This window comes from Ochotona curzoniae, unplaced genomic scaffold (genome assembly GCF_017591425.1).
Source record: "Ochotona curzoniae isolate NIBS_2020 unplaced genomic scaffold, NIBS_Ocur_1.0 scaffold_2453, whole genome shotgun sequence".
Lineage (NCBI taxonomy): Eukaryota > Metazoa > Chordata > Mammalia > Lagomorpha > Ochotonidae > Ochotona > Ochotona curzoniae.
Window position 1 is genome coordinate 3768477 of NW_024467094.1, and position 24035 is coordinate 3792511.

General features: G+C 47.1%; 1 protein-coding gene across 4 annotated transcripts in view; it reads right to left on the bottom strand.

The window, feature by feature from the left end:
* The window catches only part of ARHGAP44 (Rho GTPase activating protein 44), a 129725-nt gene that overhangs the window by 64704 nt on the left and 40986 nt on the right, over positions 1-24035 (bottom strand). For all 4 annotated transcript variants that reach the window (XM_041000413.1, XM_041000412.1, XM_041000415.1 and 1 more), the window contains exons 2-4: positions 3697-3736; positions 2659-2763; positions 78-154 (exon numbers count right to left, since the gene is read on the bottom strand). In XM_041000413.1, the coding sequence (XP_040856347.1) occupies positions 78-154; positions 2659-2763; positions 3697-3736 (222 nt within the window). The remainder of the gene's footprint in view (positions 1-77; positions 155-2658; positions 2764-3696; positions 3737-24035) is intronic.

The following is a 24035-nucleotide window of genomic DNA, read 5'->3' on the forward strand; positions in this document are numbered from 1 at the left end:
GGGATTCTAATCTCCCTTTCGGTGGATGGGGGGACACATCTACATGAGGCACAAACCCACGCACGGTGTCACCTTACCCGAGAAGTGTGTCATCGCCCAGGATGGCTGACCCCTCCATCAAACACTGAGCCAGCGTTGTCAAAGGCAACTTTTTCTGAAAAGAAAATAAACATCATCACCAAAACTACTCCCGACTTTTACTCTAAATCAGTGAGCAAGTTTAACGCTTGCCTGGACAGCAAGGCATGAGTCGGCTTTAAGAAAACCATACTTCAGTGTGAAAACTCACAGTATGTAACAATGGGTTGGAGATGTAACAGCATCATAAACCTGAATTAAACCTGCCACTCTGGGAAAAATAAACCCAAGGTTTTTAAAATAGGTCAGCAAGAAGGGGGAAAAATTTTTTAATGATGCGAACAAAGGTTTCAATAATGCACTCATTTAAAAAACAACTCAATCTCTCTCTCTTGAAGAGTATATTAGGCTCGGGTTTTAAATAAAGTAGTTTGAGGTCAAGAAATAGCGAGTGCCCCAAGAAGATAACATATCCAAGTACAGCGAGAGTCCAAGCAAGACACACAGATGGCCGAGACACACGAAAAGTCGCTCATCTTCATCAGTGATTAAGGAAAGACAATCCAAGGCCAGTGACACAGCCACCACCTCACCCTCACCGGCGAGGCAACTCCAAACAGGGAAAAAACAAATAGTGAGTACAGAGAGAACCGACGCTTCATGCACCTTCAGTGACAATGTCCAATGGCACAGCCAAGTTCAACAATTACAGCAGGACACTGCAATTCCACTCATGGATAGATCACATTAAATCTATGTACCTGGACATAGAATTAATATGATTGTTATGATTGTGTATGTAAACGTGATGGGCAACATCAAGGAAGTAAAATGCGGACTCAATCAAACCTCCATCAGTGGATGAATAAAAAGTGGAATGGCTAGACAGTGGAATATTACTCAGCCTGAAAAGAACCGCAGTCTTGCGCCCAGTATGGTAGCCTAGCGGCTAAAGTCCTCGCCTTGCATGTGCCAGGATCCCATATGGGTGCCGGATCTAATCCTGGAAGTCCCGTTTACCATCCAGCTCCCTGCTTGTGGCCTGGGAAAGCAGCCAAGGGCGGCCTGAAGCTTTGGGACCCTGCACCTGCGTGGGAGACCCAGAAGAAGCTACTGGCTTCAGATCAGCACAGCTCTGGCCGTTGCAGCTACTTGGGGAGTGAATCAGTGGAAGGAAGATCTTCCTCTGTGTCTCTCCTTCTCTCCATATATCTGACTTTCCAATGAAAATAAATCTTCAAAAAAAAAAAAAAAAAACCAGACCCCAGTCTTGAAACAAGCTATGGCATAGATGAACCCTGAAGACATCATGTTCGTGAAATACTAAAGACTGGCACAAAACTCCACATTGTATATGATTCTACTTCTAGAAAATACCAAAATGAACAGCCCTTAGAGACAGAAAATAGATTTGTGAAACACAGAGGGTGAGAGATCAAACATGGCAGGGGACTGAGAAAGCCACATGGGAGTGACACCTGAGCTGAGAAGTGAGAAGTGGCCAACCTGAAGCTGCTGAGTCAGGGCTTCCCCTACCGTGGGTGGAGCAGCTGCAGAGGTTCCAGGAGAGAGCAGAGCAAGAGCTGAGCTCGGACAGGCAGAGAGAAGACACATCATGGGGGCCCAAGGCCCAGGGAAGGAGACTTCCCTGGAAATCCGGTGATGGGAATCAGGCAGAAGAGGGACATTATTTGACTTGTTTTGAATGTAATGCCAGTTGAACATCCCTAATTTAAAATTCCAAAATCCTCAAAAATATGATGCCGTCTTAGCTGCAACATGAAGTCTCCAATGGAAAATTCCACAGCTAGCCTCACGCAATGGACTACAGTTAAAATGCAGGTATAATACTTCACCCACACAACAAGGCAGGTCCACAGAGCTAAACAAAGACAACTGGGCGGGTGGGGGGAGGTCACGGAGACCATGAGAACATGGTCAAAAACCATCCAACACATAGAAAACACGTAAATTCAAGGAAGGGGAAAGGAAAGGAAAAAATACCTGAAGTGTGTATTCTTCATATTAAAGCTTAGTGAATGCCCAAGCATATCGTTTGAATCCTTGGTAGAGGTAGACAGTGTGGGTCAGCAGAGAAATAAGCCTGCCAAACCTGTCTATCCCAAGGACTGCTGAGTAGAATCACATTGGACAATAGCCTGCTGTTATGATGCAGGTTAAAACAGAGACATCGAAGCTTTGGCCATCAGGCTCTCCTTACTATCTCACTATGGTGAAGGGTACTTGTAACCAACAGCCACAAAGATTCTTTATCTCCCCAGAAGATTTTAAAGTGCTATAAGGGCAGATGCAACTGCTGAGCAAGCCACAGGGGAGAGATGTGCATCGAGGCCAAAGTTTCCTACAAGTGAGAGCTCAAGCAGGTCCTTCCGGGGAGGTCAAGGTCACTGCCCGGCTGGGTGGGCCGGGTTGCAGCAGCTGGGGCTAACAAGCAAGCACAGTGGGAAGGTTGTTGACCCTGCAGACAAACACCCAGCAAGGGCTGCTGCCCGGATGCCCAGGCAGCTGAATGGCCACAGTGGGCAGCGTGCAGCTGCCTGGGGCTGGGAGGGTACTTACCGAGCGCTTGTCGGCCTCTGCCCCTTGCTGGCCCTGCAGACACGCGGTGAGCTTCTTGTGTGTGCTGTGGGACACCTGCTTCACCAGCTCCAGGCGCTTCTCCACCTGCAGACAGAGGAGCAGGTGGAGTCATGCTGTGAGGGCAAGATCGGCCTGGACGACATGACCCGGCTCTCAATGGAGACAAGGACTTCTGAGAGGGGAACATCATCTCCATTGCTGGAGTGCCAAGGACAGGGTCACCGTGGACTTTGGGCTCATCTGCTCAGTAGGTAATAAAATTACTTAAAATCTCTTGTACCACTGTCCCTCAGTGCCACAGATGATTGCTTTGGGAGCCCTGCAGGTACTAACATCCCTGGATGATCAACTCCCATATACTGAATGGGCTGGTATTGTGCAGCGCAGAGTTAAGCCACTGCCCGCAACACCAGCATCCTCTAGGATGCACCACTTCCCATCCAGCTCCCTGCTCACGCACCCGGGAAAGCAGTGTAGGATGGCCCAAGCTCTCGGGACCCTGCATCCACGTGGGAGACCCGGACAGAGTTCAAAATCCTGGCTTTGGCCTGGATCAACCCTCATCCTTATTGGCCATGTGGGGAGTAAATCAGTGAATGGAACAGCTCCCTTTGTCTCTCTTTCACCCTCTTTCTGTAACTCTGCCTTTCAAATAAATGAATTTAAAAAATCATAATAAACCCTATAACTTACATTCTCTATATTTTGCATCATTTCTCAACGACTCATGAAACCTACCGCAATGCCAACCCTCTGCAAATAGTGTTCAGACTGTATTGCTTCAGTAGCAATGATGGGGAAAAATTTTTCACTTGAGACACTGTAACACTTTGCTCTGAAGTAGGCTCAGTCCATGATGTGGATCCGTGTGCACAGAGGGCTGTGCTCAGCGTGCAAAGTGGGGAAAGAGTATGGCTTGTGTTTCTGAAGAGTTCCCACGAGGCGGAGGCAGAACAGTTCAGCATCTGAAATGGTGTTTGGGAAGAGAAAACAACTTGATCTTTAGGACAACCTTACCTGAAGGAGATCTTCACTTAGAACTTCAGTCTTTTCTGCCCTAAAGAGAAAACGGAAAAAAAAAATGGATCAGTAAGAAAACCAACATCACAACCTCCTAATTCTTGCCCACTCTCTCCATTCCAGGGCTGCCCTGGGGCAGCAGGTCTGTGGGGTGAGCTTAAATATGAACACTCTACAAACATCACACTCTGGAGTGTGCAGGGTTGGGAAACCTTTTTTTCTGCCAAGGGTCATTTGGATACTTATTATCTGAACTACAGAAAATCTTCACCTTAAAAATGAGCCTTTTTCAGACATACTGAATTTTGATTGCTTTCTGTGGGTGCCTTGGCAGGGCTAGTCCTAACGATTTAATGGGTCTTAGATGGCCCATGGGCTGGATGTTGCCCAGCCTTACAAGGATTTACTGTTACAGACTGGAACCTGGAACACACACATGGTTCTTTTGTTCCCAGATATAATAAGTAGATTCCCCCACCCATGCCCCTTGACCTTACCCAAACAACTGAGCAAAGTTAGCTGAAATCTGAGCAAGGACCCATAGCCAGCCATTACAGTGCAGAGTCCTAGTAGGCTTCCAACAGCTGGTGTGTGGGTGGGTGGTGGGTGGTGGGGGGCTTGAGCCTGAGATGGCCACATTCAGTGAAAGACCCTGGACGCTGGAACTGGGATGATGGACTGGATATATTTGATAAATCCCTTTTGCTAATTTAACTGAATGGCCAGGGCTGTTGAAATTCATAACAAATGTCAGAAGGCTAAAAAGAGGTGAGAAGGCAGAGACGAAGAAAGCCCAGGCACCAGGTGGTACCCAGATGCCTGTTTCCTGTAGCTCAGAAACCAGAAACCTAACACACACACGGGCATTGCCAAAACAAGTCATCCATGGCAGCCTGGACCCTTTAGCCAAAGCCTCAACAAGAGTGTCACATAGTAAGCTTTCTTTTTTTCCTAAGATTTATTTATTTGTATTGCAAAGTCAGATATACAAAGAGGAGGAAAGAGACGAAGATCTCCCATCCAACATTGAGTCCCCAAGTGACCGCGATGGCTGGAGCTGAGCCAATTCAAAGCCAGGATCCCGGAACTTCTTTCCACATGGGTGCAGGATCTCAAGGCTTTGGGCCATCCTCAACTGCCTTCCTAGGCCACAAGCAAGGAGCTGCATGGGCAGCCGGGCCACAGGGATTAGAACCAGCGCCCATATAGGATCCTGGTGCATTCAAGGCGAGGACTTTAACCACTAAGCCACCATGCTGGGCCCATAAGATAAATTTTAAAGAAAAACCATGTTTAAAGAACAACCAAAACCACAGAGGAAGTACCCTTGGGCTACTCCATGGATGCCATTAGAAGCCGAGGAGGGAGCCTGCTCTCCGCTCTTACCGGGTTGTAAGCAGGTACTCTGATGTTCCTCAGCGGAGAAGGTAGTGCCAAGAGACAGCCCGTCGGTCACTACCGTGCAACGCAGGAGGCATCACACAGGTGGCCAGTATATCCCCTGGTGACAATGGAGTGACTGTCCTGCTCCCTGTTGCAGGAGGCCCAGGCAGACAGAGCTTCGCCAATGCCCAGCAGTGAGCAGGCTACCCTGTTGAGTATCAGTGGAGGGCCAGCATAACAAGGAGGCTCCTCAACTCCTCCCAGGCTGGCGGAGGCCCAGCAGGGAGCCAGCATTCTCACTTCCACCCCACAGTAACAAGGACTGCCTCCATCTTCCAGGCAGGGTGGAGGACCAGCAAGGGTCAAACAGGGCATCTGCGCATCTACCTTGCTCAGCAGCTGCAAAGCAGTACTCCCCCATCTCCCACTAAAGCAAGACCTGAGAACACCTAAACCTCAACGTTTAAGTGATGGCCAAATTCTCCTACTGATGAGATCAGGACTTCAATAAAACTTACCATACCAAGAACCAGTAAACACAAACTGAACTTCAAAAAATAATGACTGGATGTGTAGCCTACTAGCTTAGGTCACCACCTGCAGCCCAGGTTCGAGGCCCGGCTGCTCCACTTCCGATTCAGTTCCCCGCTAGGGTGCCTGGGAAAGTGGCGTAAGATGGCCCAAGTCTTCAGACTCCCGAACTCAAATGGGAGACTTAGATGGATTCCCCAGGGTCTGCCTTCAGTTTGGCTCAGTTCTGGCTGTGCATACCATTTGCGGGGTAGACCAGCAAATAGATCTGGCCATTTGTCCTTCTCTCTGTAACTCTGCCTTTCAAATAAAAATGAAATGTACCAATAGGATGCTGGACTCTATGCCCTTGTCCATGCCCACTATAATAGACATGTGACTGTGTATGAAGAACTATACTATAGTAATGATACAGGGGAACTCAGTGCGGCAGGAGGGAATTGGGGAGGGGATAAGGGAAATCCCAGGGCCTATGGAACTTATCATAAAATGATAATCATAGGGCCCGGCGTGGTGGCGCAAGTGGTTAAGTCCTCACCTTGCACGCCCGGGATCCCATATGGGCGCTGGTTCTAATCCCGGCAGCCCCTCTTCCCTTCCAGCTCCCTGCCTGTGGCCTGGGAAAGCAGTCGAGGACGGCCCAAGGCTTTGGGACCCTGCACCCGCGTGGGAGACCCGGAAGAGGCTCCTGGCTTCGGATTGGCATAGTATCGGCCGTTGCGCTCACTTGGGGAGTGAATCATTGGACGGAAGATCTTCCTCTCTGTATCTCCTCTCTGTATATCCGCCTTTCCAATAAAAAAATAATAAAAATAAATCTTAAAATAAAATGATAATCATAAAAAGTAACTTTTTTAAAAAAATGAAACGCACCTTTAAAAAAAAAAAACACGTATTGGTTTCTACTTGAAAGCCAGATTTTACAGAGAGGAGACACAGACAGACGGCCTACCATCCACTCCCCAATTAGTCACCACGGCAGGAGCTGAGCTGATCCAAAGTCAGGATTTTTATTCAGGTCTCCTACATGGGTGTGCCCTCCTCTGCTGCTTTTTCAAATCAGAACCAGTGCCTGTGTGGGATGTCAGCACTGCAATCAGAGGAATAGCCCAGTAGGCCACCGCAACAGCCCTGCCCCAACACCATCATGATTCTTTGAAAAAGATTCCAAAGCATTCATTATATGAGAAAAAAAAAAACCCTCCAATATGCAGTTCTATACATGCTTAAAGGAACCAGACTAATTCGAATGACCGAATGGAAAGAGGAAAGAACCACTAAGCTAGAAGCAAGTACAGTGGAGATTGCTAGTCTGCATAACAGCAAAAATAGGCTAAACCAAACCAAACAGACCAACTTCAAACGCCACAGAGGCCCTTGGAAATACCACAAAGAGCAAATATTTCTATCATCCAACTCCCCCACAAAGAAAAAGAAGATATGCCAAAAGAGGAAAAACTCGAAGAGTAAGTAGCTAAAACTTCCTCGGTTTGATAAAAGAGATTCATATATTTATAAAGCAAAGCCAATCTCAAATCATACATACACGAAGAAATCCCCACCACGACTCACCGCAGTCAACCTGAAGGCAAGTCTTGAAGGCATGGACACAGCATGGACACTCTAAAGAACGGACCCAGAATGACCACAGATGCTCACCGGAAGCCTGGTGGCCAGAGGGAGGGGCTCATCACTTCAAGCATCAACAGAGACTCCTACACACAGAGGTTGGCGACACAGTACAGTGGGGTAAGCTGCCAGCAGCACCATGCCACTCTGCAACACTGGTTTGAATCCCAGCTGCTCTGATCCAACGTCCTGTTAAGGCACCTGCAAAGGCAGTGGAGGACGGCCCAAGTGAGTTCGCTCTTGCTACACAGATGGTGGATCAGGTTGGAGTTTAGACTGTTGTGGCCACGTGGAAACTGAACCAGTGAACAGAAGATTTCTCTTTCTCATTGTCTCTCTCCTTTCGTCTCCTCATCTCCTTTTGTCTCTAACAGTCTGAATTTCTTTCTTTTTAAAATTTTTATTGGAAAGTCAGATTTTTACAGAATGAAGGAGGGATAAAGATCTTCCATCCACTGATGCACTCCCCAAGTAGCCACAACAACTAGAGCTGAGTCGATCCGAAGCCAGGAGCTTGTTCCAGGTCTCTCACATGGATGCAGGGTCCTAAGGCTCTGGGCCATCCTTGACTGCTTTCCCAGCAGAGAGCTGGATGGGAAGCGGGGCTACTGGAATTAGAACTGGCACCCATATGAGATTCCAGGTGTGCAAGGCGAGCCACTAGGCTACCAAACTGGGCCCTATCAATCTGAACTTCAAATAAACAAATGAACCCTGGCCAACTTTTTCTATCAGATTCAAACATCACTTTATAACTAGATCAGATTATAATAAAAATGGAATGATAAAATTTCTGGAAAAAATATTTGTGACCTTGATATAGGCAATGAATTCTTGGCTATGACACCAAAAGCAAGAGTCATGAGGGAGGAAATTAAAAAAAAAAGACTCCTTCAAAATCAAAAGCATTTGCTCTGCGACACACACATTAAAAGATGCAAAGACAACCTACAAAGAGGGACAAAATAAAAGAAAATCACACATTTGACAAAACAGAACAGTATCCAAAATAAGGCAAGAACTCTCAAACACCACAGAAAGAAAAAATATGACTCAAAATGAGGCCAAGATTCTGAAATGAAACTTTCCCAATGAAGATACAGCTGGGAAAGATGGTTGACATTCATATCCACCAAGAAATTAAAACTATAAAAGTCAGATGCAAGTATGAAAATGGACACATACACACACACACGCCTATCAAGTTCCGAAAGTAGGGGAGAGTTGGTGCAAGTCCAGGCTGTCCTGTTTCCCATCCAGACTCCCATTTATGCATCCTAGGAAGCTGCAGATGATGGAAAAGAAAGATTCGGGTCCTTGCTGTTTGTGTTGGAGACCTGGATGGAGTTAAAGGTCCCTGGTGCTGGACCAGCTCAGCCCTGGCTACTGTGGGCACTGGGGGAGTGAAGCAGAGGACAGAAGGTTCTCTCCCTCTCTGTCTATCTCTCCACTCCCTGTGTCTTCATTTCATTTGTTGCCTACAGGAGACACATTTCACCAAACTGTATCTCATGGATTTTGATTTCTTTGTTAGTTTCATCTCTTCAAAACACCTTCTTCTGATTAAATTCCTCACTGACTCATAGATCATAGAGTAGCATCATTTTCATTAAGAAGGTTCTTGATTTTTCATTTCTTCAGTGACGCATTAGTTATTCAGTAGTTATTTAACTTCATGGTGCTGTTATTTTCTTTTATTTTCTTCCTGTTCATTTTGTTTTGTGACTTTTCATTTAAGGGGATGTGTAGTAGCTGTGTAATGGAGACTGTCATATCTAGCAGCACGTATATTAACTTCATGGCATTGTAAATTTCTATTTTTCTTCCTATTGTTGATTTTGTATTGTGACTTTTCATTTAATGGGATGTATAGTAACTGTGAAATGCAGACTGTCATATCCAGATGTGAGGATACAATGCAGTATGCATCTCTACTTCCAGACAAAGATGAACTTACAATGAAACTGTTTACTATATGACAATAGGATGCTGGACTCTGCCATTATCCATGCCCACAATGATGGACATATGACTGTGTATGAAGAACTGTACTTTAGTAACGATATAGAGGAACTGGGGGGGGGGATGGGAAATTGGGGAGAGGATAAGGGAATTTCCAGGAGCTTATGGAACTGTATCATAAAAATAAAAAGTTCCAAAAATATATACTAAATATAGGTATTTATGTTTTATATATATAACAGAAAACTTTTAAAAGTTCATGGAAAACGCAATTAAAATCTTATTTTGGTGCAAGCTTTCTTTCTAAACAGTATATATGAAGGGCCTTCAAAAAGTCCGTGTAGGACCCAGCGCAATTGTTCAGTGGCTAAATCTTCACCTTGAACATGGCAGAATCCCATATAGGTGCGGGTTCGCATCCCGTCCATTCCACTTTCTATCCAGCTCCCTGCTTGTGGTCTGAGAAAGCAGCAGAGGACAGCCCAAAGCCTTGGGACCCTGTACCTGCATGGGAGACCTGGAGGAGGATCTGGGCTCCTGGTTTCGGATTGGTGCAGCTCTGGCCATTGTGGCCACTTGGGAAGTGAAACAGCGGGCACATGATCTGTCTCTCCTCTTTCTAAATCTATCTTTCCAATAAAAATAAATTAAATGAAAAGAAAAAGAAGGTCCACGCAGGGGTAGGTGTTTTGGTGAAGTAGATGAAGTTACCGCCTGGGGAGCAGCCACCCTCCCCTACTCAAGCACCCATCAGAATCCCAGTCAGCTTCTGACCCAGCTCCTGGCAGTGCTTGAGGCCCAACTGTTTGGGCCCTTCATCCATGTGGGAAACTAGCATGACACTCCTGGCTCCTGGCTTTAGTCTGGTGCAGCTCTGGCCACTGCAGCCCTTTGGAGAATGAGCCAAAGGATGGAAGAACTCCATCACCTTTCCAATAAAAAAGCTTTTTTCTTTCTTTTTAAGAATAGTTCATGGGGGGCCCATCACTTTAATCTAGTGGCTAAAGTCTTTGCTTTGCATCTGCCAGGATCCAATATGGACGCTGGTTCTAATTCTAGCTATTTTACTGCCCTTCCAGCTCCCTGCCTGTGGCCTGGGAATACAGGCAGCTCAAAGCCTTGGGACTCTGCACTTGCATGGGAGACCCAGAAGAAGCTCCTGGCTCCTGGCTTCAGATTGGCTCAGCCATTGTAGCCACTTGGGGAGTGAACCAGAGGATGGAAAATCTTTCTATCTCTCTGTATATCTGCCTTTCTATGGGAAAAAAAAAGTTCACAAAAACCATGTAAAATGAAAATTATGTGTGGATTTCAGAAACTTTTGCACAAACCGAAGTAGTAATTTCATTTTACTTTCCCAAAACTTTTTATAAAAGTTTTATTTTAATTTTTAAAGATGTATTTGTATTTGAAAGGCAGATTGAGCAAGAAGGAAAGATAAAGATCTCCCATCTGCTGGTTCACTCCTCAAACGGCTGCAACAGCCACAGCTGAGCTGAACTGAGCTGAAGCCAGGAGCCAAGAACTTCCTCCAAGTCTCCCACATGGGTGCAGGGTCCCTTGGCTTTGGGCCACCCTCCACTGCTTTCGCAGGCTGCAAAGCAGATAGCTGGACTGGAATTGGGATATGAAGCAGTGCCTATTTGGGATGTTGGTGCTTGCACATGAATGATAAGCCAGTTGAGCCATTTGCTAGCCCATTTTAATTTACTTTATAGGAACAAATGGAACAGGAGGGAGGAAAAGAGAAAGAGGGGCCTATTTAAATAAGAAAGACAAATATTCCATTCACTGGTTCATCTTCCAATGCCCACAATGGCCAGAGTTGAGCTGACATGAAGCCAGGAGCCAGGAGCTTCTTCTGGTTTCCCATGTGGATACAGGTGCCCAAGGACTTCAGCCATCCTCAGCTGCTCTCCTGGCCATAAGCAGAAACGGAGATTCTGGGACTCAAACCAATGCCTACATCGAATGCTGGCACTGTAGGTGAAGTCATGGTGTCCCTCCCTGAACAAATATTTTAGAGAATCCTATGTTTTTAAGCCACAGTACTTTAAAGTTTTAACACTTTTACAGTTTGCATTACTTTTTGGCTTTAAACTAATTGCTGAGTTTCAGGGCATACTAACAGCTAGCTAAATCCATTCCATACCCCTGACTTGTAAATACAAACATTCAATAAAAACATTGCAGCTACATGGCCAATGTTTAAGTGGGCAGCAAACTCTACTATGAAGGACAGAAGATCAAGTGCCAGAGTCAACTTCTGCTCAAGTTTATATTTTTAAATATGGGGTCACAGACTGTTTTAAAGTTCTAAAGCTTTTAAGAACATTCTAGAACCTGATGGGAGAAAAGACTGGCCCCCGTGGAGGAATAAGATGCAACAGAAGTTACTTAGCCCAATTCTCCCCCCCCAGGAAGCTCTCCCTCTTTCACGACTCCTGAGACATCTCAGCAGAGGAGTAAAGCCAGGACCCCGAGCAGCTCATGTTCAAGCAGGTGCAGAAGCCCGTTAGGTGATGCTATTTTTAGGAAGGCTGTTATTTTGGCCCTTATCCTTGGAAACGAAAGTGCATCCTTCATTGAGACGATGAACACTACCTACCATTTTGGAGCAATGAGTCACTCAACAGAGTAACAAGGTACTGTGTGGGTAACAACTGGGGGCAAGCCACACCTTTTTAATGTTGTTACTCAACAGAGTCAAAGCAGAAGAAAAGCTCAGCAAAGTGATCTAGAAAGGGAACATTGGGAACTGGCATTCTGACACATGGGTCAGGCTCTGAGAAGATTATGCAGTCAGCGTAATGGGCTTCATCTTGGCTGACCCATCCCATCCAAACCAGAAAATCAGTGAGCACAAATGTGGCTGAGCCCTGGGGGGCTGAGTACATCTGAGGGGATGTGGCTCTGAAGACAATAACCAGGATGGAACGCGGTGGCTCTCAACTCCTCCTCTGACTTGTTACCTAGGCGTTCTGGCCTCATCCCAAGAAGACATTCATTGGGAACGACAGGAAAGCCTTAAGTCTCTTCTGCTGCCACCAGAGGAATCACTGAAGAGCAAGGATCATGTCTTCACAAATCATTTCAGATAAACCAGTCACCAACTCGCAACATGTAAAAAATCTGAACATCCTCTTTATGTCACATTGCCCACAGCAGCTCTGACCTGCTCCTACAACCCCGGGCTGTTCATGCTTTCTTTTGCATTTGCACGGCCCCAAGCCAAGTCCCATAGAACTAACCCCAGACCCCAACAGAATCCTCACTAGCAGCACCTCTCATCTCCATCCAGCTCACCTCCCTTTCACCATCACCACAGTACTCTAAGACAGTCTAACTGAAATGGCTGTCAGTGAGACGTAAAACTGGAAGGAAGTGGGATAATACCATAATTTTATTGTATAAAAATACACTTAGCAAAAAGGAGGCACATTCCATGCTATGTCAGTTCTCAGGCTGCAACCCAAATATCTTGAGTGATTTCAGTGCATGGCATTAGATTCTACAAATTTGAGGGGAAACCTCAATTCCGCTAATTCGCTTAACTAGGTCCAGGAATTTGAGCAATGCGGTGTAGTGGGATTAGCAATCACAAGTCCTCAGTTCTCACTGGGCTGTTTCCAAGCTGCCTGTTCTCCAGCAAAGGGAAGGAGTTGCCCGGAGTCTCCGTAGTGTCCTCACCTGGTGAGTAAGGAAACTGGGCACACTGGCCGCTAAGAGCATCCTGACAGCTTGACGGTTTTCTAGACGTCCAATGCAAACTCCCAAGTGGGCTCCAAACCACACTGCAACCCCAGCTCCATCACTGCACCGATGAAAGGGCAGAGGAGAGCCTGATAGGTGAACAGACAAGAGACCATGATGCTGGGGAAAGAAAGACACACAGTTCCCATCTTGGGAGCAAGGTGCTTGTGGGGCCCAGTCCACTCCTTCCAGTGCACAGGGAGGTATGGCTTCACCTGTGTCTTGCCTATGTCATCTTCACACCCGAGGTCACATGCCAGCCCTAACTCTGAGAGTGAGACCATCCCACATGCACCACACAGACTAAAAGCAAAATCAGAGAACCATCACCAGAGGAATGGGGAACGGACAATACACAGGAACAAGAGTAACGGTAGGTAGGATATTCAGCTTAGCACTTGAAAAGGCCACCTTGTCCACTGCAGCACTTGGGTTGACTCCCACAGTTGGATTCCAGCCACTCACCCGGAAGACCAGGATTTAGTTTTCAGCCCCACCTGTTCCCACAACCCCAGGTTGTTATGGGCACTTGGGGAAGGAATCGTGGATAGGAGCTGTGTCGGCACTGTGTCTCTCTTTCCCAAATAGTAATTTTAGGAAGAAGAAAAAAAGAGATGCAGTGCATATGAGGACAAAGGGAAGAAGTCTGAAGAGACCCTGGAAAACAGGAACAGCTACAGGCAGCTTGTCAACCCTGCATTCCTCTGAGGCCCATGGCTTGCAAAGAAGAGCAGACAGAAGGAACAGCAGGGTCCACTGGTGTTATCTAACAAGGTTGGACTTTCTGGATAGTCTTTTGACAAGGCTGAGTCCCATGGAACTAACCCCAGACCCCAACAGCAAGATATACAAGACATAGCGCATATCTTGCAAATGCTAGAGAGAATACCTTTGTTAGGAGCCCTGTCAATCTGACAGGGAATTCTTTTAGTATAATTGGGGTGAAGGACAGGAAGATAAACCTAAAAAAACCACGCAAGTAGACAATGTAAAAACATTAACTGAGGCTGGGGCTGTAATTTTTTTTTTTTATTGGAAAGGCAGATACAGAGAAGGAGAGACAGAGAAGGAGAGAAAGATCTTGCATCCATTGATTCACTCCCCAAATGGCCACAACAGCTGGAGCTGAGCCCATTCAAAGCTTCTAGGTCTCCTACATGGGTGCAGGGCCTCAAGGCCTTGGGCTGTTCTCTCCTGCTTTCCCAGGCCACAAGCAGGGAGCTGGATGGGAAGTGCAGCAGCTGGGATACAACCTGGTGCCCATATGGCATCCCAGTCGATACAAGGAAAGGATTTAGCCACTAAGCTATCACGACAGGCCCAATGAACATATCTGAAAAAAAAATTAGCTATATTTTTTGTATTCTTGATGCTGTGGCATTTGATGTCTTATGGATCCAGGGTAACTGATTCCTATAGATTAAAAAAAACTTCTGACCTGCAGGCAAGCAGAATGGTCTCGTCAGCACAGGTGCACTGGAAAGCCATGTTACTCTCTGCAGAATTACAAACCTACTGACTGACTGACTGACTGACTGACTGACGAGAGAGCAGAGAACACCCAGCAGGTATGTGTCGTCACCCAGGTAAAGGGATCAGAAAGAAGAGGTGGCCAGAATCCGTCCTAGACCCTGAGTGATCAATGGGTCTACAGGAGTGGCAGAGCCCAGAATTTGAGGCCAAGATGGCTTTGCACACACACTGTAATCCACAGTGCAAGAAGCGACGGTCACTGCATAGAGCGCGGCTAAGTTTAAGAAAAAAAAAAAAACCTTCATAATTTGGTGATGTGTCAAGCAACAAAAATGATGGCCATTTCGATTAAAGGCCTTCGTGGTTTTTATTTGAAATTCTAAGATGGGGCGAGGTCTCATTCTACAAACTCGCCTAAGTGTTCCAAGAGGCTGAGAAGAAAAGGTATTTTTTGTTGTTGTTGATTGTTTCAGACAGTCAATTTGAAGAAAGCAGAAATGAGAACAAGACAGCAAGTCAGTCATTTCTTGAAGTTACTTTCCTGGTGAGGTGGGCAAAGGAGGGCAGAAGACAGACCACAGAAAACTCTCGGATGGGTGGACATGGGCTTTGGGTTATTTCCTGTAAGGATGAGAAAGGCAGAGGAGACCTCATCATCACACTGGTGGAAATTAGTCTATTTGGGAAACTGGGCTGCTAGCTCTCATTGCTCCTAGTTTCTCAGAAGGCTAGATAAACAACCCCACTATTCACTTGAGTTTGTCCAGCTGGAGCTCAATGCAAGACCCTGGTCTGAAACAATGGCCTCTGGGAACGTTTTATAAAAGTTCATTTTTTGATGTTTATATTTCACCTGTCTGGAGCTGTCCTAACCTTCCTCAGTTGCTCAGCATCGCAGGAGTCAAGTGGGCTGTGTAGTATAAAGTGTATTCTGGTCAATGACAGGTGGAGACTTCTGCTATCTCCAGGTAATCCATTCCTGGTCCCCTGGAAACGGCGAGGAGCAACACATAAAATGTCACCAGTAAAGCTTTCACCTTCTTTGCCCCTCTGTAAGGCCTCATCAGCCACTCGTAGTCTATGCAATTAGACCAAACCAGACACAACAAGCAGAGCAAACAAGCATCCAGGGGGAGGGGCGGGAGGCAGGGATAGAGTGCAAAGGGCCTGGAACAGACTCTGCCAGGGGAGCGACTCTGGCACTGCTACAGCAGCATGGTGCTGGTGTGCGAGTCAAACAGGTAAAGACGGGCCTGGCACGGTGCAATGCCTAAGTGCTTACTTTACAACTGCCGGGATCCCACATGGGCATTATGTCGTGGCATTGTGTCGTGGCTGCTCCACTTCCCGTCCAGCTCCCTGCTTGTGGCCTGGGAAAGCAGTAGAGGACGGCCCAAAGCCTTGGGAGCCTGCATCCATGTGGGAGACCCGAAGGAACAGCTCAGCTCTGGCCACTGTGGCCATTTGGGAAGTAAACCAGCACAAGAGGACCTCTCTCTCTCCTCTCTATACAATTTGCCTCTCAGAGCGAGAAAACGATCCTTGTGTCCACTTATACAGCCCTTAAAATTCCAAACCAAGAGCTCTGATGGACCATCTGGCATCCATACCCTTATTATTATCTTAGGTCTAGAAGTCAAAAAGGAGCAAATGTGGCTGGCTTCTGTTTCTTTTTCTTTTATTTACTTGATAGACAGAGAGCTCTCACTCACTGGCTCACTTCCCAAAGGGCTGCAGTGTCAGGGCTGGACCAGGTTGCAACTGGGAGGCAGAAACTCCATCTGTGTCTCCCACGTGGGCAGCAGGGACTCAGGTACTTTGGCCATCAGCACTGCCTCCCAGCGTATGCACCAGTAAGAATCTGGATGGGAAACAGGAGAGGGACCTGAAACTCAGGCACTCCAGCACAAGACTCAGGTGCCCTAAGCAGCATGTTACCCACTTAGCCAAACGCTCGCCCTCATGGCTACTGCTTTTTAAATCGAGCTGAAGGCCAAGAACAATGAGGCTTGAGGTTCTTGGGCAGTCAGTGATGAAGGCTGAGGGTCCACAAAGGATTTCAACTTGGGTCTAGGGTTTAGCCTGCAAACCTGCAGCAGGTGCTATGAGAATTCTGGAATCGTTCCTCCCCAGGAATGTTGTCACACCACAGCATCCTGAGCTGACCGAGAAGCAGCTCCAGTGAGACAGTGGTCACCTCACAAGCCATTGTTGGGACCTGCTTAGGTAAAAACACCGCCTTTGACACCAGCATCCCATGTGGGCACTGGTTCAAATCCTGCGGCTGCTCTGCTTCTGATCCAACCCCATGCTAGTCTGCCTAGCAAAAGGAGCAGAGGATGGCCCAAGTGCTCGGGCCCCTTCCATTCACACAGGAGACCTGGATCCATTCATGTAGGAGACCTGGATTTGGCATGGCCTATTCCTACTTACTTTGGCCTTTGGGGGAAAGTTAACTGTTGGATGGAAGATCTCCTTGTGTCTCAGTCTTCCCCCTCCCCGACCCCAACTCTGCCTTTTGAACAAATCAGTCAATCTTAAAACAATGCCATTACACTAGTGACACAGACAGGATTACGCGACACTTGGTGCAATTTTGGCTCTTCACTTTCTGCAAGGGGATGATCTTTTAGCCAAAGTTCCCGTCTAGCACTGCTTCTCTATCTCCCAATCCATCCCTCCCACCCCACTCCTCTTCAAGTGCCCAGTCCCTTTGCTCCTGCTGAGCTTTGCTTCCAGTCTGGGATGGAAGCAGCTGCAATGTGACTGCCTGCGTGCAAGGATGCTTCGTCATTCTTCGGCGTATGGCGATGCAAGATGAAGTATCTGAGGCTGGCCGTGCAGCACAACAGCTAACGCTGTCATTTGGAACATCTATACTCAACCACCAACTCCCAGCTACTCTGCTTCCCATTGAGCTTCCTGCTAAGGAGCCCAGGCAAGCTTCAGATGATGGCTCAAGTATTGGAGACTCTGCCACCCGTGTGGGAGGCGTCAATGGCGTTCTCTCCTCTCCGCTCCTCTCCTCTCCTCATTGCATCACTGACTCCCAGGGCTCCACCCCGCCCTACCAAAGATGAGCACGGGCTGACTATACCCCCTCCCAACCCATAAGCAGCTGCCAGAGCCCGTTCTCCTCCTATATGCTGTACTTGTACACACCCCTGCCTCTTTCCCCTAACCCACCCCTTCCCCATGCCACCTCCAGCTGCACTGAGCCCACTGGGCCCCTGGAAGCTGCGACACACACCGCCTGTTTACAGAACAAGCCTCCCTAGCCTGTTCCTTGCCCTGACAAGCCACAGGGAGACGGCAGCCCATGGCTGCTACAGCTGAGAGGGAGTTGGCAGCCGGCAGGGCCAGAACACATGGAAACAGGGAACTGGGACAAGGGGTGGGAAGGAAGCCAGGCGGGAAGCCAGGCAGAGGCAGTGCTCCTGAGGGACAAGGGAAAGGCAGGCAGCACAAGAGGCAGGTGGTGGCTGAGTGGGGAATAGGAGAGCTGGCAGGAAGTGGATGTGGCACAACAGGTGCAGAGAGAAGAGCTCTGCAGTGATGCAGTGAGTCTGTCTATATCAACTCTGCCTTGCTCTGAGGGATTTACCCACAGAAGGATGTGCATACCAGACCGGCTGACTGAGGGGGGCCTGAAAGATCCAGGATTGGAACGCACGCTGACACAACAGCTGGCTCCCCTCGTATCCAGCTTCTCCAGGGCTCCTTCTCACACCTCTATCCATGCCCCCTTGTTAACTGCCTTGAATAATTCACGGCTACTTTCTCAACGTTTACTCTACTTTCCATTTCCTCCAATGTAGCATTCCATGGTTTACTTCTTTAAAGTTACATTCAGTGCTAATATACTGTCATGAACATAGAGAGCACTCTCAGTATTATATACAGGGTCTTTTCCCTTAACAACAACACAAAAAAATCCAGCCTAAACATGCAATGTGCCATTATTTCTCCCTTTAAAATAAAATTTAAAAACCAAAGCATACAAAATCCAAAAGACCTAGAGAAACACATATGTATTCATGTAAATGTTTATGCACTTATGACTATGTGTACAAGTAAAGCTCAAAATGGTCATATAAAATGGAATTTAGAAGTGAATTACGGGGATCTGGCCCAATATCCTAGGGGCTACATACTGGCCTTGCATCCATTGGCATCCCTTATGGGTGCCAGTTCGTATCCTGGCTGCTCCACTTCCCGTCCAGCTCCCTGCCTGTGGCCTGGGAGAGCAGTCGAGGACAGCCCAAAGCCTGGGACCCTGCACCTGCCTGGGAGACCTGGAAGAGGCTCCTGGCTTTGGCTCGGCCCAGCTCTGACTGTTGTGGCCATTTGGGGAGTGAACCAGCAGAGGGAACATCCTCTGCCTCTGCCTCTCTTCTCTACAAATCTAGCTTTCCAATCAAAATTAATCTTTCTTAAAAAAAATAAAAGTGAATTTATTGTGGTACAAAAGTTTTGTGAAATTCCTGTGTAGTTTTTTTCTCGCAATCTACATTTTCATGAACTTTTTGAAGGTCCCTCATATGTATGAACTTAAAAAAAAGTTACTGTGGGGCCAGTGTTGTGGGATAGCAGATTTAAAAAAAATTGCCATCTGTGATGCCAGCGTCTCATATGGGCACTGGTTCAAGACCTGGCTGTTCCACTTTTGATACAGTTCCCTGCTAACACACCTGGGACGGCAATGGAAGCTGGCCCAAGGGTTTGTAAGCCAGCACGAGACCTCAAAGAATGTCCTGCCTCCTAGCTTTCACCCAGCACAGCCCCAGTGACTCGGGGTATAACAGTTAAAGCCATTGCTTGCTACGTCAGCATCCTGTACAGATGCTGGTTCAAGTCTAACTGCTTTACTTCCCACCCAACTCTCTGTTAGTGGCGTGAGATGATGGCAGGTGACCCAAAGCCTTGAGCCTCTGCTCCCACATGGAAGTACTGGAGAACCTCCTGGCACCTGGCTTCAGTCTGGCCCAGCCTTGGCTGATGTGGCCACATGGGGAGGGAACTAGTGAGCAGAAGGTGGGTGTGTGTGTGTGTGTGTGTGTCTGTCTGTCTCTCATTTCTGTTTCCCATTTTCTCTCTCTACACCAATCTCCCTCTCCAAGTCAGTCTTTCAAATAAAAAGTCTTTAAAAAATTACTTGCACCAAAACAAGCCCATTTTAAAATTTCATTTTTCATAAACTTTTTGAAATGCCTCATACATTTTCACATACACTTTTTTAAAAAGACAGTATAAGCAACATAGCAAATTAGCCAAAGTCAAGTTCTTACAAAAGATCTCGGACCGCCCTCCCCCCCAAAAAAAGTATCTCAGACAATCCCCTGTGAAAATTAATTAAGAGAAAGTGAGCCAAGGCCGAAAGAGCAGGTATTACAGATGAAACTGGAAAGTTAATCCAATTTCCAGAAATGTGAATGGCACATCGTGGTCTTCGAAAGCCAACTTCAAAAGGGAAGGCTTAATGGTGAAATCCACTTCATTAGAATCTAAACTCCACCCTGTATGATATCCTTCCTCCCCAAGGAAAAGCCGAGCAACAGCCGGGGTTGAGACGGTCTCACAGGCCAGCGGTCCACCTGCTAAGAGGCTGCCACCATCTTTCCTGTTTAGAGAGTACTTGCACAAGCCCAGATGCTGGTGACCACCTCAGATCCAGTCTACAATGGCAGCCTAGGTGGTCTAGCGTACTCCTCCCAGGACCAGACTTGATCAGTCTCAAGAGAAAGTTACGCCAAGTGTCAAAGGAAACATGGGAGGCAGAACAGGACCTATTTTGGTAGCGTACTTTTTTAATACGTAGAGGCACATTCTAAAATGAAAGAACACATGGAACATAAATCAGTAATATCCGCGTTGCTGATCATTATCCAGTATTATGTGCTATGCTCTTGTAGGACAAGCAGCACCCCAAACCTCTGAGTAACACATTGTACCCTAACAGTATGCTATCACCAGATGACTGGAATTTTTTTATAGCTCTATCACCCTCCTCGGAAATCACTGTTTTTTGTTTCATTTTTTAAAAATAAATATCCTAAAAATTTATTTATCTGGGTCCAGCGTGGTAGCCTAATGGCCAAGATCCTTGCCTTGCACACACTAGGAACCTATACGGGTGCCGATTCATGTCCCAGATGCTATAATTTCCCTTCTCTTGTGGCCTGGGAATCAGCTGAGGACAGCCCAAAGCCTGGGAACCCTGCACCTGCATGGGAGACCCAGAAGAGTCTCCTGGTTCCTGGTTTCAGATGGGCTTAGCTCCAGTCATTACGGCCACTTGGAGAGTGAACCAGCGGATGGAAGAGCTTTCACTCCTTTTCTTTCTAAGTCTGACTTTCCAGTACAAAGAAATAAATCTTTAAAAATATTTTAAATATTCATTTATTTATATGTTATTGGAAATGCAGATTTACAGAGAGAAGACACAGAGGATCATCCAACCTCCGGAGTGGTTGGGGCTGATGGAGTGGTGGGGCAGAGGAAAGCCCCAGCCTTTCCACTTGATAGAAGGCAAACAGCCCCTGATGAGCCATAGAAAACTGGGAAAGGCAACTGTCGTTTCTAAAACATGGCACTCAAGCACGATAATCCTCTGCCAGCAATGCCAGCATCCGTTAAGGGTGCTGGTCTGAGTCCTGGCTGCTCCACTTTTGATCCAGCTCCTTACCATTGGCCTGGGAAGGCAGCAAAGGATGGTCCCTGTCCTTGGGCCCTGCGTCCACATGGAGATATGAAAGATCTTGGTTCCCAGCTTCGCACTGGCCGAACTCTGGTCATTTTGGCATTTTGAGGAGTGAACCAGCCTATGGTTGATCTCTTTCCCTCCTTCTGCCTCTATGAAACTGACTTCCAAGCAAAATACAAACTTAACACCACCAACAACAAAGGGGTACCCTATTCCTAGTAGTCTTCCCTATTTCAAAGTGAAATCCCACTGGCATGTAAATAAACAGCATGTGAAAAACAACTGGCTCCACAGCTTCCTAAGAAAGCCTAACTGAGCCCCAGGTCCCCTCAATGGGGGATGGGTTGGTTCCTGGGCAATTCCCTTCTTCTGTCTAGACATCCATGCCCTGATGTGTGGAATAGGGTTCAGGGGAAGGTGGAACTCTAGGAGTTTTCTGGGTTGTAGAATCATCATTCTGCTTTCACACTGGAGCTATCTTGTATTGAGTCTTCCATGTCACGCAAGGCTTATCAATTTCTCACGGGGCAGTCAGCGTGAACCTGGTGGAAGCACGTGGTGCTTCCTGGTGCCCCTACTTGGAAGCACGAGGGAAACGGAATGCTCTTTTACGGGCTGCTTTTCTTGGTTTTGGCAACAGCCATCATTTCAGTAAGAAACTGGATGAAGCAGCCCAGAAGCCATCCCTGGACAGCCCTGCTGTGCAGGATCATCCAATATCCAATACTGCCAGCAGGGTGGGAAAAAAGCTACAAATGAGAAACATCTAAGTCTCCTTGATACTTTGTATCATTGCATTGTGGTTTGGGCCCGGACGGGAATCACCATGTCAGAAAGCCACACATCCACAGGCACTGCTCACCTTATTACTGACTGACAAAAGCAGATGTGCTAGGGTTGGACACCTCCAAGGCAAAAACAGTGCACAGTCTCATCACAAATGCCAAGAGTCAGAAGGAGAAAACGAGATGATATGATTGAGGCCAGAAGCAGAGGGTGAGCATCCACTACCACCCACGACACAATGCAGAGGCAGAAAGCCAGATCCAGGTCCACCAGCCCCAGCGAGGCTTGCCAACGCTTGCCAAGGGGAGAAAGCACCAAGGGATAGACAGACCCCCAGGCTGCAGGGGTAGGGAAGGGGGGGGAGAGGACTGAAACAGGTTGAATGCTGCCTTCCCCCCACTTGTTTCGGAACAGACTCGGAAAAATGCTTTACACAGAACATAAGTCCTATCGCCCTTCCACCTTCAAACACCAGAACAAAGATTTGATATTCAGACCCTCCAGAGGATTCATTCTCACCCTAACACGCAGGAGCCATCGGGAAGGCACTCTATACTCGGGGTGAGAATGCTGGAAATGTGTCAACCCTTACTCCAACAAGCATGTGTTTCCACTTCCTTCTGAGAATGGAAAATACTGCCCAACCAGAAATGGTCTCTGTGTGCAAGGATGCATAGAATCCAGGAGAGATAACGAAGTAAATGGGGGGATACTGGAGGTGGATACGCAGCCAGGCACGCTGAGCTACACAAACATTCATGGCAAATCAACTTGCAGAAGTTATCTTCTGACTTTAAGAAGCTGCAGGCTTTGGCAGGAGTTACGGGCAAATACGTATTAGCAGGTATGCCTGACTGAGACTCCTGTTTCCTACCCAATCAACACATTGAATAAAAAGTGAGATGTGAGTGGGCTGCTGCTGACAATGTGGTGGAAGAGGCACACAGCGTTACTTGCCATCAGAAATAACAAACAGCTTCAAAGTCTGGGAATTTGCACCAGAGAGGCAGGGAAGGAGATCGCAGGGGCAACTTGGAAAAGGGGCTCTTTTAGAACCTTCTGATTTGAAGCTATTTTTAATGCTGTGCTTAGCAGAAGGATCCTGATGCTATGCTTCAAAGAGCGTGAACGTGACAGTGGACCTTTTTCATTCTCCTGACTCAAAGTAACAAAGAATAAGAAGCTGTCTTCATGCAAAATCTCAACCCATGGTGACACTTGTTCGGTTGTTTGATTCCCCTTAACGCTACTTACAGCTACACAAACGAAATACTTCTGCTACAAGGCCATGTTCATTTTCCTGACAACTTACATAATATACAAAACTGCACGCTACAACATGCCAAGGTTTATAGGAAAGTTAGGGTGGGAGCAAGCAAACAAAGCAACTGCACAACAGGAGGAAGTTCCTGGCTCCTGGCTTCGCATTGGCTCAACTCCAGCCACTGCTGCGGTCAGCTGGGGAGTGAATCAGCAGACAGAAGATCTTTCTTTCTGCATCTCCTCTTCTCTGTATACATATAGATACATAGATATCAACTTATAGTCTTGATGTTAAAAAAGGGCGGGGGGGGTGGCAGAGTGATGGTAGCTTTAAGGAAAATGTAGGGAAAATCAAGGCTTACCGACACTTAAGTACACAAAGCAAGAGCAAAATGCAGCTAGAACAGGAACAGGCTCTTTGTTCCCCTGCCACCCTCAGCACCTCCAAGGCAAATCATTCTGAACCACAGCACATTCCTCCACGCCTAGTAAGCTCAGCTCTGTCGGTCCCCCCATGTTCACAGCTCCACTTGGCTTAGCGGTTCAGACACAGGTGGATTCCAGTTCTGCCTCCACTCCCAGCTCCAGCTCTCTGGTAACGCTAACCCTGGGAGGCAGTGGCGATGGTTCAGCTGTCTGAGGCCTTGTTGCCCACCGAGAAATTCTGAGTCTGACTCCGAGCTTTGACCTGGCCTGGCCCCAGTGGATGCAGGCATTTAGGAAGTAAATTAGCAGATGGCAGTGCCATATTTCTCCATTTCTCTCTCAGATCATAATGGAAAATATACCTCACTTTTCACAATGCTGTTTAAAAACATAAAGCTTTACCATTCTGGAGAAATGACATTTGAAA